At 38.0% G+C, this 19,022-nt stretch overlaps 1 protein-coding gene across 1 annotated transcript; it reads right to left on the reverse strand.

Moving 5' to 3' along the window:
* Nucleotides 1-4,085: 4,085 nt before the first annotated feature.
* On the reverse strand, nt 4,086-6,742 carry RB195_006524 (uncharacterized protein; the record flags this gene model as incomplete). The annotated part of the gene is made up of 2 exons (XM_064179659.1): nt 4,086-4,239; nt 6,660-6,742. 2 exons carry the CDS (start codon nt 6,740-6,742, stop codon nt 4,086-4,088), a joined length of 237 nt encoding a protein of 78 aa, XP_064036597.1.
* Between the last annotated feature and the right edge of the window lie 12,280 nt (nt 6,743-19,022).

The following is a 19,022-nucleotide window of genomic DNA, read 5'->3' on the forward strand; positions in this document are numbered from 1 at the left end:
GACCCGAAACGAGCCCTATTCGCCCTTCTATTGGAAACGTACGTCAGAAATTGATGGAATGTTTCATCTGTCTTTTCTGTAGTAATTTTGCTATCGGTGCCTTAATCTTCCACATTAAGAGATATTCAAAGTTCATTTAACATTTTTATATACCGTATAATTTAGGTTTTTAAAATCTTTTAGAACTGTTTAAGAGTAGTAGAAAATTTTGTAACTAATAATAAACACTTCTTCGACTTATGTAGACCTGCAATGATGTAAGAAAATAAAATGAAAAAATCCCAAGACATCGCCAAGACAATTATATACGAAGGGTCCCATGGGCGGGCACAAGAGCTGCCACAAAACACCGCAAATTCGAATATCGTTTATTTTTATATTCTCTCGCTTTCGCCAAGACAATTATATACGAATTTGTTTTTTTTTTCAAAATTTAGGAAAAAGTAAAACAGGAATTCGCCAAGCAACGAGATCTAACACTGACAGATGTCGTCTTGAAGCAAGAATCAACGGTTGACACCAGCACAATCTAATTCTCGGCGAAAGAAATATCGTCTCTTAGAAAAGTAAAAGTTGAGAATCAAAGACGAAAACGAACATAAAATTCTGCACCCTCATGAGCTGTAAGCTTTCTACAAAGATTAAAAACTCAAATTCATAGCATCAATCTCATAACCTGGCCTTAACCACATTTTGCAGCAATCGAAACCAATTATTGTGAAGCTAAAAAGCCCGAGACACTTGCTATGGGGAAAAAGTTTAAGAACACCTTCAAATTGAATTACTCGCTGGAACACAGGTTAGAAAGACTTGTGAGCTCTTCGCAGAGGAGTTTTGTGAGAGTTCTAACGATCAGAGACACTCTACCTTCGACATCGGATGGGGCCGCGTCAGAACAAATCAGTGAGGTTAGTGAGAGACCAGTGGATCTGCCATAAAACTCATAAAATCTGGGTATCCCAGATTATGACGCATCACATATAGGGTGCAGTAAAAGTCCACATCGGTTTTATACATCTGACGAATTGTTAACTGGGGAAGTATCAATTCAGAAAAGAACATTTGCAAAAGCTCCTAGAAGTCCAGGGTGTCTTTTCTAAAAATTTTTAGTCAAATACAGCTGTTATCACCGTACCATGCGATGGATTTTCCTCACTTCTACAGAGAAAAGGAACAGTGAAACAGTAATGGGAACAAACGCAAGTGGAAGTCACACCTGGGATAGCGAGGAATTCGTTCAACGAAGAAGAAGAAGGCGAGTTATCCTTGAGAATGCCCGAATTCGCCGATGAAAAGCGAGCAAAAAAGGAACGCAGTGAAGAACCCGACAAACCAAAGTGGAAGATTACACTCAGCGCGACGTCAACAAACGGTCATCATCAACATCGCACCGACGGCTCGTCGGAGGACCTTTTTCGGAGACAATTCAAGCTGGGCACCTAGGAATTGTTTGATTAATGAAACATCGTAAACTGCCTTTGTTAGATCCAAAATGACGGGAGCACGGGTGTGTGAACGGTGTTGTGGTGGTACGTGAATGAAACAGAAGGGCTAGACCAACTATATGGCCCCCAGAAAAACTGATTTCCCTCAAAAACCTGCCCAAACAAAGAAATTTAGCACGACAGTGAGGATGATTACAGAAAAAAACTGTTCAAACCATGTTTTCCTCATAATATAAAGCTATGGATAAAGTACAAATAAATCAATAATTATAATAAAATGAAGCCAAATAAATAAAAATAATACATTGTATATAAGCATCATAATGATACTTAATAATTCCTCTTAAGATGACCTGTGCAAGCAGCTTAGGTACGGTGATGAGTCGAAATAATAACAGAAAGAACCGTATTCAGGATTTTTTTCCTTAAGCACCGTTCCGAAATTTCTGAGTTGTTTTCTGCAGAATACCACAAAAGACAAGAAGTGTTACCTACTCTTTAAAGTCGCGTTTTCACAATTAATTAATCAATATGTACGCTTAAAACTTCATGGCTGCAGACAATTGTTGTGCTCATACACTTTTTCATGTAAAAAATAAGCAAAGTCACAATCACCTCAAGAAAGTGTGGGGTTTTTTTCAATGTGCGAAGAGAATAGGCAGGCAGGAATGCGCAGTGTGTTAGGTTTCAGTGCAGAATCGCACTTTTGATAGGTAACAAATTACTGTAGTCATGTTTTTCGCCTTCATTCGCAAAGTTACGTGTTGTGATGTATCCTATGTAGTGCATTCTCCTATGGAACCAGTTCGTCCAACTGACTTACGCTCTACGCTCTACCACATTCCCTTACGCGTAGCACACGTAACAAAAGAGAATTGAGGCATACGTGCAGGGTATCCGATGCTGTTCCTCGGCGCTGTTCCAGAGCTGAGATGGCGTTGTGCGGCTGCGGGACCGAGCAAAAAAAGCGGATTGCGCTTGGTTCGCGTTGATTGACACTGATTAATCGTTAATTGCTTCGTTTCTTACAGCAGGAACAGCAGAGCGAGCGCAGTGTCCGTCCGCAGCAACGAAACTGAGCGCCTACGGGATCAGTTTGATGCCGGCTCGGATGAGAAACCACGAAACTCTCCACCAGTTGCTTAGAGATTGTTCCGAGCGCTCCTGTGGTCGGTTGAAGTGCAGCAGAAACAACGTCGTAGCAAAATGACTGATGGTTATTCCAAACATTATGGGGAAAATACTAAGAGAATGTAATCTCTTGGGAAATATTATGTTAATGCGAATGGTGCTAGGATATATTTTTAGAAAGAGAACTTTATGAGGCCTGGTGCAAATGAATAACAGTTTCGAAGAGTTATTCTATAAATAATGCGTCCTGCACAGAACAAGTCCATACAGTAGCACTAAGATTACAGTAAGCATGAGTATGACTGCTTTCACAAAGTAATAATAGAGGTGAGAGAAGTGAGAAAGGCAAAATCATCACCACTAATATCATCTTCTATTTTTATTATTATCACCATTATTGTTGTAATTATTACTACAACTATTAATACTACTAAGCAAAAACAGCGCTACGATATATCCGTATTTGAAAATCGTCCCACCAAAAGATTGAAGCATTCGCTTCTCGAATATTCGAAGAAATCGAATGCAAATTTTTGAAAAGTGATTCACGCAGCTCAAAGAACACAGAAGTAAACATGAAATCTTAGAGCAAAAAAGGCCGAAAATTCAGCGAACGACATTAAGACCAACTGTTCTATCGCCTCAAACATCCAAAAGTTCAGAGGAATTCCGATCGGAGTGAGTCATTCTGAAATAATTTCATGTGCCACGCGAAATCACAAGACGAAGAACAACAAATCATTATGGCACCGATCTTTACACTGTGTTAAAAGGATTACCTGACTTTTGCTTAAAAACATTGCCAGTGAACTTTGGAACAATTAAATAAGAGAAAAGTTGCAAAAATGCGAATTCTCGTGTCTTGGCTGCTTTCCAGCATAATTCAAACTATCGCAGGATAAATTTAAAGGACTGAATATTATTCGGGAGCATAGAGGGCACAGAGCACTCATAGAATGTTATTATCGGATATCAAATAGACTGCTGCAAGCTAATTTCGAAATGTCCAGTATTAAATATTATTTACTTAAAAAATTGAATACAAAATGGTTCTGCCACTCAGATATCCAGAAGAAAAGATTCAGCAATGTTTTTCAACATTTACTAGCAGAGAAAGTGCGATCTACGCACATATTTGCTGGATGAGCTCGATCTAAAGCGTGCTTCGGGTTGATTCAGGGCCCGCAGTCGTGACAGTGACGACTGCAAACCAGATTATTCCCTCTGAACTTGATCATCTGAGGGAAAAACTGGCCCGAAGTTATAGAAACTAGTACAACATTGCTGATCCTTGAGAAAAACATCGATTATTACCCGGAATAAAAACGAAGAGTGGAGTAGGCAGGATGTAATCTCTCGGTGGAGATACGTGATTGCAAATAAAAACAGTGTATAAAAAAGAAACTTGAGAACTTTACTACAGTTACAGATTTGACAATTTTCTTCAAAGAACAGAGATTAACAAGATATGGCCATGAAATCCTCAAAACGAACTCAGGATTTTTGGAGTTAGGATTTCTTGTGCAAATATTCGATTTCGAAAGCAAGGAACCATGTGGATATATATAACTGAAATTGGAGAGTCTGGAATAAATTCGTCTTGGATGATTCCTGTTTTTTTTTGGCTCCGTAGCTATCAGACTTCACTTCATCCGGGACTGTCCTCAAAAAAAAAATGATATTTTTAGAACTCGTCAAAATAGATAACATTTCTAATACGAAACAATGAACATGTTCATCCATTTCATTTTTCATATGTTTCATTTCTCGTTCAAAGACAATAGGATATCTTCAAATCAGAAAAATACAAGAACTCCCGTCAAAATAGAAACGGAGAAAAGTTTCGTAATGAATTCCATAACAAAGTTGTTTCTGCGAAAGATTTAGATCAAACTGTACTGTAAAATGATTCATATTGAGAAATTGAGCTACAAGAGAAAAAACGATGAACTCAAACTGTACAACCGTACTTAGACCACAGTTTAGAACAAGGGAATCTAGTTTTTTTTTTGTTAGCTGCTAGGGTTGGAACGTATCAGGTTAACCAAAAAGGTTTTTTTTTTTCCCACAGTTGTCAACTTTTTGAGATATAAATCCGATTTATGTGCTTAGATAATACATTGCGTTTGAATAGAAGATAAAAATACCAACAAAGTTGGAAACGACTTACTGGACACCTTATGGAAGAGGTTATGTGAGGCAAATAATCAAGATCACTAGTAAAATAAACAAGAGGAAAGAAAAAGTAAACAAAGTGATATAGAAATCGTTGCTACATCATCAGTTGAAGAAAAATACAATGGGGTTGAGATGATCTCAATAAATACGCACAATCCGTAGCAAACTGACACCATCGACGATGTCAATAGCCGATGCACTTTTTTCGTTCTTTTTATTCTTCCCTTAAGAATACATCGCTGTGCGGTGGAGGACCACAACTCTCATCCAGATCTTTCACGATTCGAATACTTCGATAAGGTTGCTTTCTTAGAAAGGGCAGTATCGATTGGAAATCGGACTCGGACTCGCATCCTACATCGGGTGATGAGATGTTAGGCCGAACCAGAAATGTCTGATTGTCGAAAAAAAAGTGGTGGAGGCGATCGCACCTGCGCAGATTGTGATCATCGATCGATATTTTTTAAAAAATCAATAGGATAACCAGATTGTGATAGAGGTGACCATAGCAGCCACAAAGAAACATGGTACATAAATTGTTCAAGGTTATTTACTTATTTACTAGAGGTACTGGAAGGTAATGTTATTTCTATTCATCTTTGATTTTTCTTTTATCAAGAACATCTCTTTTTCTACTGATCCGGGTCTGAAAATTATTAGATTAAATTACTAGACGACAAAAGTTACTCCTAATGGAGGTGATTACATCATGCACCAGGAAAATAATGTTAGAAGATCATTTTGATTTCAAAATGACAAAAAAGCCAGCATTAATTTACAGAAGTCTCAACATTTCAATTCACACCTAGTGCGTCATTTAAAAAGAAAAACTGAGAATGGAAACACAGCGACTTCTCTCGCAGCACATCGCACACAGTGTCGTGAAAATGCCTTTTTGAGCGTAGCTGCCCTGGTAGATCCCCTCGTACGCACCCGAAATTATGGCTGCATAACCTCAAAAGCGTTCTGGATTAACCCCAAAGGTTCGAAATGAGTAGAAAGCAAGGGTGAATAGTAGTGAGCAACGAGGTAGTTCTGTCACTTCAAGACAATTGCGGATTTTGATCTACAGGATCATGTACGGATCGCACCCTAACCGATATAAGTGGAGCAATTCTATCACGCGATGGTTCGGTAACACAATGACACTCAGCTGCTAAGGTAAGCACAGCACACTTATGGGATCGTAACGTGTTCTCAGTGATGCATTTGAGAGGAAAAGTTACAAATCTTCGAACTTCAGAGGCTCTGAAGAAGGCGACGACACCGAAACGTTAGCCGTAATAGGGAATATTAACGACCTTGGCTCAAACGTCACATCCTATCGACAAGAAAATTTAAAATGAATTGTAAATGTGTGAAAGGAGAGTATGATCTACTGTTATTCACAAAATTGATGCTACAGAATTTTGATGATCGCCGAAACTCTTGCATTCTATTACACAATAACAAACCTTAGGAAACACAGCGCTTACATTAACTAGTAAGCGGAGCCAGCCGGAGATGAATGAAAATACAGGATGTGATATTACATGTCTATCTATTACTGAGTAAAAAGAAACATCTAACAACACCGAAAGATGAGCTGGTCAGCGAAGTCGTTGATCAGGGCGATAACCACTTCGTGAGAATGACCGATGAATGAAGATTTTAATTTCGCTGAGCAGTTGTGATTAACACAGTACTACATATCTGTTCGGTCTATTCTTCTTCAATGCGAAGGATAATAAACGTAATGAATGAATGAATGAATGAATGAATTAGTGCACGAATGACTGACTGAGTGGCTGAATGAATGGGCGATTGAACAAATGAACGAACGAGCGAATGAATGAACAAATGAAAGAGTGGGAATGAATGAGTGAACGAATGAATAGAGGGAAGTAAGGAAGGAAAGAAGCATACTGCGACGTGATATATCCAGGATTAGGTGCTTCCACATAGAAGGTCGATGTCTCTGTGGCGCGCAGACGACGTGTGTACGTCATTCGTGGAGTTCAAACCGATAACGACGCCCGTAGATAAAATCGAAACCTTGGCGCCGCGTCAAAACACTTGACCGCCAGTGACGGATGCACGTCACTCTGACAGCTCATTCCGCGCATTCACCTTGTCATCTAATGAGCTACTTGACGCTAGCACAGTACTACCAAAGCAGGGAGGACTTCATGTCGCTATTATAAGAACAATCTTCTTTATTTATTTATTTATTTCATTTTATGTTGCGTTATGTTGTCAGACGCCACGATATGAGACTGCAAAAGGGTGCATGAATTCATTCATCTATTATTTACATTATTTATTAATCATTATTAATAAATAGTGTGAATAGTGAATTATTTATTATTACATTATTTACTTTTTAGAAGTGAGCACTGGCAAGTAGGAAGAAGAAGAAAAAAATGAACTGAACGTTCAGAAGAAGTTAATATGATCTATATCGTTGATGGGATTGTTACGCCACCATTAAATCAGCGAAAATCACACCATGTCAAACAACATTAGAAACCAGCTAGCATTTTTGATCAACTAGTATCCAGAACTAAGTAGTATCCAACGGTAAGCATCGAAATCAGTTTTGTTTCTTGTTGTCTGTCATTTATGAGAAAATCAATCAACACCAGTATTTTAGTTTTGCTTTTCTATGAATCTCCGGAAAAAAACTTCAAGTTGTTTCCCTTTCTCACGGAGAAAAAAGGGGCAAATGCAGAGTATCCACACTCAATCCATTTAAAAAGAACCACAAAACTCACAGTACTCCTGGTTACGCGGGAAATTTCAAAAAAAAAGAAACTGAAAGAAATAAGAGAAAAAAGGGATTATGCGAAAAACACTGGGGTTGTCACGAAGCACTATGTACCCACATGCATTTTTTAACTAATAGCTCATTGTTTCCAAGAAGTGAATGAAGTGAGATCATCGTAAATCTAATACTCAATGTTCAAATCTACATACTTTTCATGAAAATTTTCATGTGGAATACCAACTTTCTGGATGTAAACAAATGCGACGCAAATTACGTGTACCAAAAATTCCATCGTTTTTTCCATAAAAGTTACGTGAGATAATGGAAAAATGAGGATTAACACGGCTGAAGGATCTAACGAACAATAGGAATGGAGAAATTAGTGGATCAATGAGAAAAAAAAGTACGCGTGGTTGAAATACAACGGATGCAAAAAGGGCAACACAGAGGAAAAAAAAGTAAAATGAAGGATAGAATCTAAGAAAATGTTACGGTTTCTTTTGCACATTAAAACAACAATTTTTAGGGAGTTGACCACAACTGACAAATTCAGAATAGTCTATAAATAATGGAGTGAACTTGGTCTTCTGGATAGGTATTGCGCAAAAGAGGTGCGATACTAAAGGGAGCAGCAGATCCTGATAAAAAGAATGTCGCAATAAATGGAATTGCTGTGAATCGACGGATCATTGTCGACAGTTGACCTAAGAGCCGAGGAACGAAATCAAATAGGCCATTACGTGTGGACAGTTGACCTACTTCCGCTGCGCCAGGTAAGTTGTACGTACGAGACTCTTGCTGAGAGTGGGTACAAATTCGTTACGTTACGCGATCCATCTAGGATAAGCGGATAACAGCCGTCCAGACCAACGTTGACAACGTTCTGAACATATCATTGTATCGGGGACACACAACCACTAATCGTGTCGTGATACAACCGCCCGGCCGCCTGCTCCGCTCCAATTTCACAATGGAATCCGCCCGGGATTGATTAGCAAAACCCGGCAATCACTAAAAAGAAGAACCCGTGATGGAGACGTGAGCGACCGCGCACGCGAGCGCGCGGAAGAGCCGCTGACTCACTTCGCTCCGTTGTGTGAAAAGTCGGAAATGGAACGGTTCACTCAACGTCAAATGGAAACGCTGTGACGGTTACGGTATTTTGGGTTTACATCAACATGAGTCATCCTGATGGGGACGCCAGATTGTCCCTACGCCGACTTCAGCGAACTCGCTAAACGCCGCTTTTTTCCACTGAACGCTGCTATTGTTTGGGCGAGAATTCTTCAACAATCCACCTAATAATGTCTAGAATTTACTATAAATAATGATATGGAAATATAAAATGAAACGTATTCTAAAAAAACATTCATTTCAAAGGGTGTCAAACCTTTTTGAAATGTAAATTCTGCTGCTTAATCTCACTCGGTTTACAGAATCCGTGGATCTTTTATTCCACACCTGGCTATTCCATTAAAAAAAGAGAAAATAATTACTTTTTCAAGGGAAAAAGTTCCAAAGAGTTTTTTAATTTTTTCGAAAGGCAAAAATTACCTCATTTTATGGTATGTGAATGTCCAGTTAGCTTAATAGTAGCGAATTTTAATTCGTAACAATGAAGGTATTGAGAATAATAGCAATGATGTCATAAAAATGAATCTATAATGAAAGAATGAATAATGAAGTTTTTCATTCAATGGCGAAGAGCGAAATTCGCACAATTTTTCATACAGCAACAATATTCTTATTCTTCACTAGATGGGTAGATCAACAAATTGTTCAACCTTAAATTTTCTTTCACTGTCTATAGAAAATTGTCTGTAAATTTTACTCACAAATGAAAACTGCAAGGATGCAAAAAAAAAACAACCGGCAACAACTTCTTCTTATTTAATTTTTTCCATAAATTACAGGATGTGCCGTTTAAAAGAGAAAGTTCGTAAATCATAGCAGTTTCTCTTGATGATATGTAGGAAAAAAATCACGGCGAATTCTTGTAAAGAGATAAATACTGCAACAAACGTCTTATATTATTAGTTTTTTGTTGCAATTTCCAACATTAGGTTTTTTTGGTGAACGTTTTTCGAAACAGCTATGAGATATGCAAGGTCATGTAGAGTACGTTAGTAGAGTAAGTGGTTTTGTACTAGTCATCTCCATGGAAAATATGTACCATAACAAGCGCCTTACCCTCAAGAGTTGCTACCTGCTGCGTTCAGACTTTCACTACTTGTTTACATAGGTTCAAGGCTAGGAAATAATAAGTGTCTCAGCGCGAGGACGACCACAGAAGATCTCTAACCAAGTGTGAGACTATAATGAGAATGATTTTGGTTGTGAACAGAAAAGAAAGGCTCGGAGGTGAGAAAAGAGAGAATTCGTTCAACGATGAATTCGTTACATCCGCAACATAAAGTCTATATCTCGGGCCTTTTTTGCTAAGAGGTTAAACTGGGTTACGACCGCCGACAGAGGTACAGAAGATGGCATTGGGCGCACAGGTGCGGCGGGTGCCGACGGTAATAGCAGCGCATGTGGTTGACCATGAACTGGCGGTGATCTGTGGACCTACAGCGAACTCCGAGTATTTCGAAAGCGGAGGTTAATGGCAAAAATGCGAGTAGGCCAAAGATTTCTCCTTTCCCTGAATCCTCCTACTTCTTTTAGCTTCGGTTCATTTCAAATTTCCGTAAGAAGTCAAAACAGCAGTGAAATTGGTATTTATTCGCTTATTTGCTTATTTATAGAACACCAAATCTCCATACCTCCATGAACGATCATGAGCTGCGCTTCATGTTCTGAAAAAAAAAACTGGGCCAAACCCCAGAATAAGCAAAAATGAACCGCTGGTAACCAAAGACCGCAGTGAAACCAACAATGAATTTCCAGACACTAACTCCTTACGAACGTGACCTTTCACCATTCATTTATACATCCCATTTACCCCTGAGAGAACTGGATTTTCATGGTGTTTGTCGAATTTCTGGAAGTTCTAAACAGAGCTATCGTTTGTATACAACGAATCACCTAAAGAAACTTCAACCATTCGTCGAACCGAAAAAGACACGGTAACCAATAAATCAGCGATATTCAACATTATGTCACCAGTAAAAGGAAATCAAGAAAAACGACGATACGCACTTTGTGTAGATGCGTTCTTGTTACTTCAAAAGAACAGTTTGTGAAAATTCTCGCATCCCCATTGGCGAAGTAGAAACATCAACATCACTTAAGAATGACCTGTTCTTCTCTTCTTCATTTACTGAAGGTGTTTCGCGCTGATCGCGACCGGTTCTCAGTACATGAGCAGCTTGACCATCATTCTTTATTTTGGAACGCGGATTTCCATCATGGTTCTTTCGTTTCCTTGGGGTGCTTCTCGTTCTTCTCGTGAGTTTGTGAAAAATTGAAACGGTACTCTCATTCCAAACCTTGCAAACCAAAATTAGTTCGTGGTTGAAGAACACATGTTTTAGAGCTAGGATAACTGCTCAGATTACATGGATTTCAATAGCACTTTTCGAGCAACCCAAATTAAAACGAGAGGAAATACAGGCAAACGCAAAATGCCACATCCAATGACGATGGATGACTTAAAAAATTTTAGGTTAATCTCCCACTAACAAAAAGAATTTTACTTCAGATTTTAGCAATTCTTTAAATTTTTTGCCCAAAAAACCTGATACTTCTTCAAAATTCAGCAACAGTAGATCTCTTTGGTTTTTATACTTGGTAAAAAAATTAGCTACATAAATTTTTTCGCTAAAAGTCAGACATGGTTTTTGAGAGAGTCCAAGTGAAGAGAATCACCAAGGCATAACCGTCAGGAATGAGGGCCGTACCATACAAAGAACCTCATCCTTCTAGATTCGTCATTTGGATGTGAGAATATATCAGAACGATATAATCTACGGAAAATTCTCACCAAAATCATTTTTGACAATGTTCGAACACCAGAATCAATTAATTTTTTTAGCAGGCAGATATTTTCCGGAATTTTGAAGAACATCTCCGAAAATTCCTGCAAAAAAGTTCTAGAATTACTCATTGTTTTGTTATGCAATAAAAGCATAACAGAACAAACCCAACTATGAGTGACACCATTATATAGACCGTCGTTATGCCGGTGGTTTTCGTTCCATTCCATGCAAATGCCTCCCGAATTCTGGACATCGTTTTCCCAAATGACGATACTGCGCGCCGGAACGACCGCATTCATCATGGTGTGCATGATGCAAAAGGGACTAGAAAACAAACGCGTCTTCGTGAAGTTTTTTACTTCGGTTATTTTTCCAAGATGTTAAAGCTGAAATGGGCTTTAAGTCATGATGCTGCTGTAAGAACTTAGTCATTTCTAATAGAATGTTCTTGAGTTCTGCCCGGATTAGATTCGCCTGGGTTTTCAAGTTAAACTATATGGATTTCTTTCCATATATGGATTTGCGGGTGATAGCCAAAGTGCTATAATATAATTGAATATAATAATAATAATAAGTTAAAATAATGTGAAAATATATCAAAATAAAGGATACAGGAAGAAGTGTCTGGTATTAATCAAACTGCCTGTGATGCGCCAACGTGTTCACTTCAATTCAGAATCGTTTCTGGTTATACAGTGATCTGTGGGTGATAGCCGATGTGTCCAGCCAGCGTTTTTATCCCCCAGACAAGTCTGCCACCAATCTTTCGACTCCGAAAGGATGAAAGGTTGGTTGGCACTACGGTGGCACTACTAGTTCAAACCATCGACCGACCGCGCAGTCGCAGCAGAACCTCTTACCAGAGCGTTACACCAGCATCATCAGACTTACAGCCCATTTCAATTTTAACACCTTTGGAAAAATAACCAAAGTAAAAAAAAAGTTCACGAAGATGAGATTTTTTCATATTAAAATAGTCCGCTTTTTCTTCTTTTGTTTCTTCAATGTCATCGTAGAGGTTGATCTGAGCCGAAAGGTGCTAACTAGACTAAAGTAATGTCAAAAAAAGTGAGGACTTATTCGGCTTTTTGTGGACAGTCCTAAATCAGTGAGTTGTCATCAACCTATGCTGAGTAACTCGGAAGTGATGAGTCCCGCAATCCTCTGCGGCAGTTGAGATTAGAAGACGAAGTACTCGAGTTGAGGAGGAAATAACGTGTAGAAACTTCTATGCTTTGGGTGTCCGCTATTTGTGGCTGACCGCAGCACGGGAACTGGAACTTTAAAGCTTTGTTCACTGGCGTTGTGCTCAATGTGTTGTGGAGAAATCCTGACCAATGAATTCCCTGATCCAGTCGATGTGGCCATAATCTTCACCTCGAGAGTCATCTGCCTCCGCACCTCCGCCACTTCTGCTCTCGATCCTCACTTTATCCCATTGGCTTTGACAAATCAGCAAAAAAACACACAAAAAAAAGATTGTAAGAGATAGGAATCAGAGTTCAACGCCAAACCCATGCCAACAAAATCGGAGGTAATTCCATTCGCGTTCGCGTTTCATGGATTTGCAAATAGAGCAAAAACATATCGAAACCGGTTTCGAGTCATCAATCAGATCATTTTGGAGGAGTATAGCGCGATAAAAATTGATGCTGGCACATAACTACAGCAGAAGTGTCGAGCAAATATCAGGGGAATGGTTTGAGAAGTTAAAAATCAGACCTTCTAATTTTGAATTTTTTTAAAAAGCAGTGCGCTGAAATTATTTAAATCAACGTAATTTTTGTGACAGCTAAAAAAAGGAATGCCAATAAAAAAACTGGAAACCTAAAAAAACCTCTAAATTTGAGAAAATTTACTTTTCTATGTGCGGTAAAAGACGTGCTAGTTCTCTTTCAGTTCTAATAAAAACCGGTTTCATAGTTATTTTTTTTAAAAAGAAGAAATAAAGACTATTTTGGTCTTACCGTTGAAACATGTAGTTGTTGCAGAGAAAAATTCTAGTGAAAATTTTAAATAATAGTGAAAATCCTAGTGTGAAAAGGTATTTTTTCGAAAAAAAAGCTGATTACAGTAGGTTTGCTAGACCTTTTTTTACTCATTTTGTGAACTTTCGATAACATATCGTGTGTATTCACCCAATCTCTAAGTCATTATTATTATTATTATTATTATTATTATTTTATTATTTATTATTATTATTATTATTATTATTATTATTATTATTATTATTATTATTATTATTATTATTATTATTACTATTATTATTATTATTATTATTATTATTATTCTATACCCTATGTCTAGTTTATTGTCCAGAATTAAGATCAACAAAACTAAATCCACAATCTTTCCGGCAGATCTCTCACAAAATTCACCTCTTGGTAACGAAAAATCCTAAATCCTTCACTGCTACTAAAACAAACATGAATTATGAGAAGATGCGGGACGTAACAACCATCGTTGCTTTGGCCAGTTCGTTCCAAAGTGACCTGATTCACGAGCCAATAAATGGGTTGAGGAAAAACTAACAATAATTCGAATATGTGCACATCAGCAGATACGGGCCACCGCTCATTTTCCAGCTGGAGCGGTGAACAGCGGATTTTGTGATAGGCAGAGAGAGAGCTGCAGGCAAACGTTCGGGAATTGCAGCGGATGCGTCGCGGTCGCCATAGTCAATACCAACAATGACAGCGTTAAAAATGGCATCAATGTGCATCATCCACTAGTGGTAATTTTTTACACTTTTCATTAGCAAACAAAATAAGGAAATTTTTCAATAGTACGTTTTTAGTTGAAAAATTACCAATATTTAAATGCACCATTCTAGATACACCGTTTGGCGAATAAAATCGAGAAGAGAACAAGGGAACGACTGGTTCTATATTTCTTTTGACGCTTTAGCGGATTAGGAAACTCCATCGATCTTCCACTGTGACGTTTTCAAAGTTTTTGGGAGCGGATTAGACAAATGTTTGTGGCTTCACAAGCGGGATTCTAGCGTGCTATGAAGGAAAGGATGAACCGTGAGAAGAAGTCAGATAATGAGAAACACTTACACGAGCTATGGATATTACTGCGACCAGAGTGGAGCTACAAATCCGCTCCGTTGCAGTATTATCCATGAATTTTTCCCATGGTTAAAGTAGAATCATATAGAGTAGCGTTGAAGCGCTTAAAATTGCTTCGTACTTGAACTTTTCTGGTCGACGAATGCTGAAATTGGCAGATTTGCCTCCTTCAAAACCATACATTCAACGTTTCTCGCTACGAACTTGCTCATCTCACTGCCACCACCAATACCGGTCCCATACGTCGCATAATTACACAGAATTACACATTACTATTAACATCATTAGTACAAGTGCCCAATTGCAAACGATATGACAAATGATCACATCCGTTGTGGCACACCGATGAACTTTTGGGGTGGGGAAAACCTTTAGGAAAATTCCCTTCCAAAGTTTTGTGTAAAGAGGAGTAAGTCCTTTACACAAAACTTTGGAAGGGAATTTTCCTAAAGGACATAGAATAAAGTAGGAGTAGGAAAAATTTATAGCTGTCAGCTTATGAAGAAAGTGGACCATAAAGTATTGACATAACGTTAATTAATTAATAGATTTTTTCTTCTCCGGATTAAGTAAACTTAGATCGCTGTTGTTACGAATGATACGAGAAAGAAAACACAAGTAGATATTACATAACGAGGTTACATCCAAGTGCACTGCAAAACTCACAAAAATTTCATAAAATATTCATAGCTGAGAGAACAACACTCGCTCGTTTGTATGACTAGATTTCGTTGAGTGATCGGTGACTGGAGAATTCTGCGCAAAGGCAAGAATTCAAAATTAAAGAAGAATGCTCCGTTTTAGTCAATCCTTTCTTCCCATCTCAGACGAGAAAAAAATCCAATCTTCAACGGAAACTTTTCGACCACGGAAGCATGAAAGGTTTGGTTAACGCGCCGCAGCATTGGACCATCGACAGATATTGCGAGAATCTCTTACCACTGCGCTATACCCAACCAAAAACAAACGAAAAAAGGGAAAGATTCCCCGAAGATCGCCCACAACTCAGCAAAGGAGACCATTGAAAAATGACATGCAGTAACACTTTTCCAACTGCGAACTCAGGCTATGTTAGGATTTCTGTTAGCTTATTACTCAACGAATATCTGACAACATTTCGCTCCTTTCTCAACAGTTTTGTATAGGTCTCAAAAGGAGGGAGGGGGAAGTCCAGTGATATATAAATCGTTCCGAAATTTTCATGTCAAGAAAACTCAAGAATGGACGACGTTGGCCGACGGTGCCGCAGAGTTACTCGCTGTTGCTTTTTTCAACCTTTTTTCAACCATGGCACTAGACGTCTTCTATTAATACAAAGAAGTAGATGAATACGTTCAAATTATGCTTCCCATAGGCTGAACAACACTGTAATTCTCTAATTAGTATTAATTAATTAATTTATTGTAATTATTTGTGTTTTTGTGGACAATTTCATCCTCAAACATACTCCGCTCCAGCAGCATTTTTATTCTGTATGTTTGTGTTAGCTGTGAGCCGTCAAATTCCTGATATTCTCTTTTTGCCTAATTTCCAATAAAAAGTGTTTTGAGCATAATTCGATAGCAAAACGAAAAGAGAGATAAACGAAAAGTTTGTAGTAGGTGACAAACGATATTTGATCGTTCATTTATTAATGTATCGAAGGTCCACCAAAAAGAAGGAAAGAGCACTCTTTCGGAGCAGAAACGAAAAATTCTCGCACGTAATGACCTAGTAATAGAAACTGAGCGAATCCTACTTATTCTCCGTTGTCGCTTACTCTTTGTTGTGTGGATCGTGCATGTGATGACTCGTTCCTAACGGAGACCCGAATTTTCTCCTACAGTCCTCAAAAGGAATCCACATGTTAACAAACTAGTATCGAGGACTCTAATTAAGGACCGATAATCATGAATAATTATTCATTAGTTTAAATTGTTATGATAATTAATGAATTGCTAAACTTTGGTTTGGTGTGACAATGACAGCTCTTTATCCCAGGCTTACAAGAGTATGAATACAAGAAAATAATAAGAGTAAGAATAGATAAAGACTAAGAATAGAAGCAAAGAATGAGAATTAGAAATAGATAGAGACATGCCCTCACTTTTAAGGATTTTCACTAATATCGAGTTTGGCTTAACGGTTCTCCGTGGAAACGCGTTCCTTGCTTTGCATGATTGTGTTTAGTGCTGTTTACTTGCATTTGCGTCTTTGATTAAATGATAGATTAAAAAGTGAGGTAAGATAATCTAAATGGGAGGACAGAATTGACGGAAAGAAGCATGTGATACAACAAAAATTGAATGGAAAAAATATGTCCTAAAGACATCTTCGTGTTCTTTGTTGGCTCGCCCATCAAGAGTTCATAATTTCGCCACTGGTCTTAACAAGTGGATCTAATTTGAGGACATTCCTGTTCGCTTCGTTCACCAAAGTTATAGCCGGCACTGGATGCATTCAACCGGGCGACTGTGACGCGTCGGCAGCAACACACGGCTTTCCCCTGGTTCTCGTACACACTCCCTCTTCCCTCTGCCGCGCTCCAATCGAAGGCGCATTGCGCTCAACCGGTTAACAAATTTGGCAGCAACTATATATACTTTTCAATAAAATTTCAGAGTTCCTCACACAAAATATCAAAGACTCAGTCTGTGCTACAGGATATTTCTGAGCACTACCCAGAAAAGTACCCTAAACCCCGAGAAACATTAAAAAAATCTGTGGGCAAGGAGAGAACATAAGCCTTCAAACTGGACTCCTTCCCAATTTTGTTTAGTTTCTTTTTCTAAGGGCAGAACAACATATTTCCCTCTTCATCAGTGTCCAGAGAGAATCAGATCTCCTTGGAAATTGATGTAATAACATTCAAATTACCGCGACATGTTGTTAGACACATATTATTATGTGCCGATCCAAGTTGTACCAGGTGATTTGCACATCTAATTACATATTCCAACATTCAAGGTGTCTGGACGACATTCCAAATCTTTGAACTCATAGGTTTCGAACGAGTATGCATCTGTGCCATCGACATTGACGTTAGAAGAATAGGATGGATGAGATGAGAATGAGATGCTTGCAGGATGAGATGACCCCACTTTTCTTTTGAAAAAAAGATGGTAGAAAAGAGGATTTTTGATCTAATTTAACTCTAGTCACTCACCACTTTACAGCTGCCGTGGAACTCTGAGCTACAACTGTAAACTACTCTACTTTTATGGTGTAAATGAGACTAATTGAAATTATGAAAGGAAGGAGTTGCATAGGATTACAGAAGGAGGTACGTCTGAACAAAATTACGATCCGTAAAAAATGAAGTGGATGCACAAAGGATCTGATATTTTAATTATATTAGAAACTTCACATTAATTTGTTTGTATTTCTTTGATATTTACCACCATCAACTACTAACAGAAAAGTAAAAAAGAATGTATAAGCTTCAGATGTGATTTTTCGTGCTTCCAGAAATTGAATTGTTGTGGTAATCGTTCCCGCCATCATTCTGATTGTTTTTATGTTTCTGAACAAAAATGCACCTGGGAAAATCAGAAACTCTCCTGAGAAACCCTTGAAAAACACAGCTCATTGTCGTACCTTGTGACAAGTCGATGAGTGTCCTTAATAGTCCTAACAAGTTCATCATTTGACAGATTTTACCATGATTGTAATTCGCTAAGGTAAAGAAAGAAACGCTGAGAATTGCAAAATCGAGTAAAAAGGCATCGGATGCAACCGAATAACCTTCGAATTCCGGTTTATGACTGTGAACGACACGTTCAAGTGCTAAGGATAAATATTCGTGATGTGATGAAGAAAAACGTTCTCGCGCCAACGTACGTCTCTGATTTTATACTAGCTGTGAATCCGAGTCGCTGGTTTCGATGGCATTGAATTCGAGTGCCAGTCAGAAGAACTGGTTGAATTTCTTCAAACACCTTTCACATGTCGAAAAAATTAATAGATGACACATTAGAGTGAGGAAAACTTTGAAGAACTAAAAAAAAGTTTAATGCAAACTAGAGGATTTATGACTTGTATAAGATATAGGGCATACAGACGGATTGAATATCACATATTTTTTGATACTAAATTTTAGAGAAATTTCTGTTTCTACTTCCGGAAATAATTTTTTTGCTGACTTTTTTTTGCTGAAAAAAGACGTAATTTCTAAATGTTCTAACTGGTTAAATGAAGAAAAAGTCCAGAAGATATGAAACTTTACGGTGTACCCTCATCGAAGATATAAGAAGCAGATTGTTGTTTGGCGTTTTTATTGTTTGAAATATTTTCTTTATGTTTTTTTTTTTATTCTAAATGTTCTAACTGGTTAAATGAAGAAAAAGTTCAGAAGATATGAAACTTTACGGTGTACCCTCATCGAAGATATAAGAAGCAGATTGTTGTTTGGCGTTGACTTCCAAGCTCTTTTTTATATTGCTTTTGTTAGCTTAATTGATATAAAAAGAAGAAGTGAATCAACACAATTCTGTTCCAAATTATTCCAGTCAAAAGATCAACCAGAAGATATTTCTATTTCTTTTAGCGA

This window comes from Necator americanus, chromosome I (genome assembly GCF_031761385.1).
Source record: "Necator americanus strain Aroian chromosome I, whole genome shotgun sequence".
NCBI classification, from domain to species: domain Eukaryota; kingdom Metazoa; phylum Nematoda; class Chromadorea; order Rhabditida; family Ancylostomatidae; genus Necator; species Necator americanus.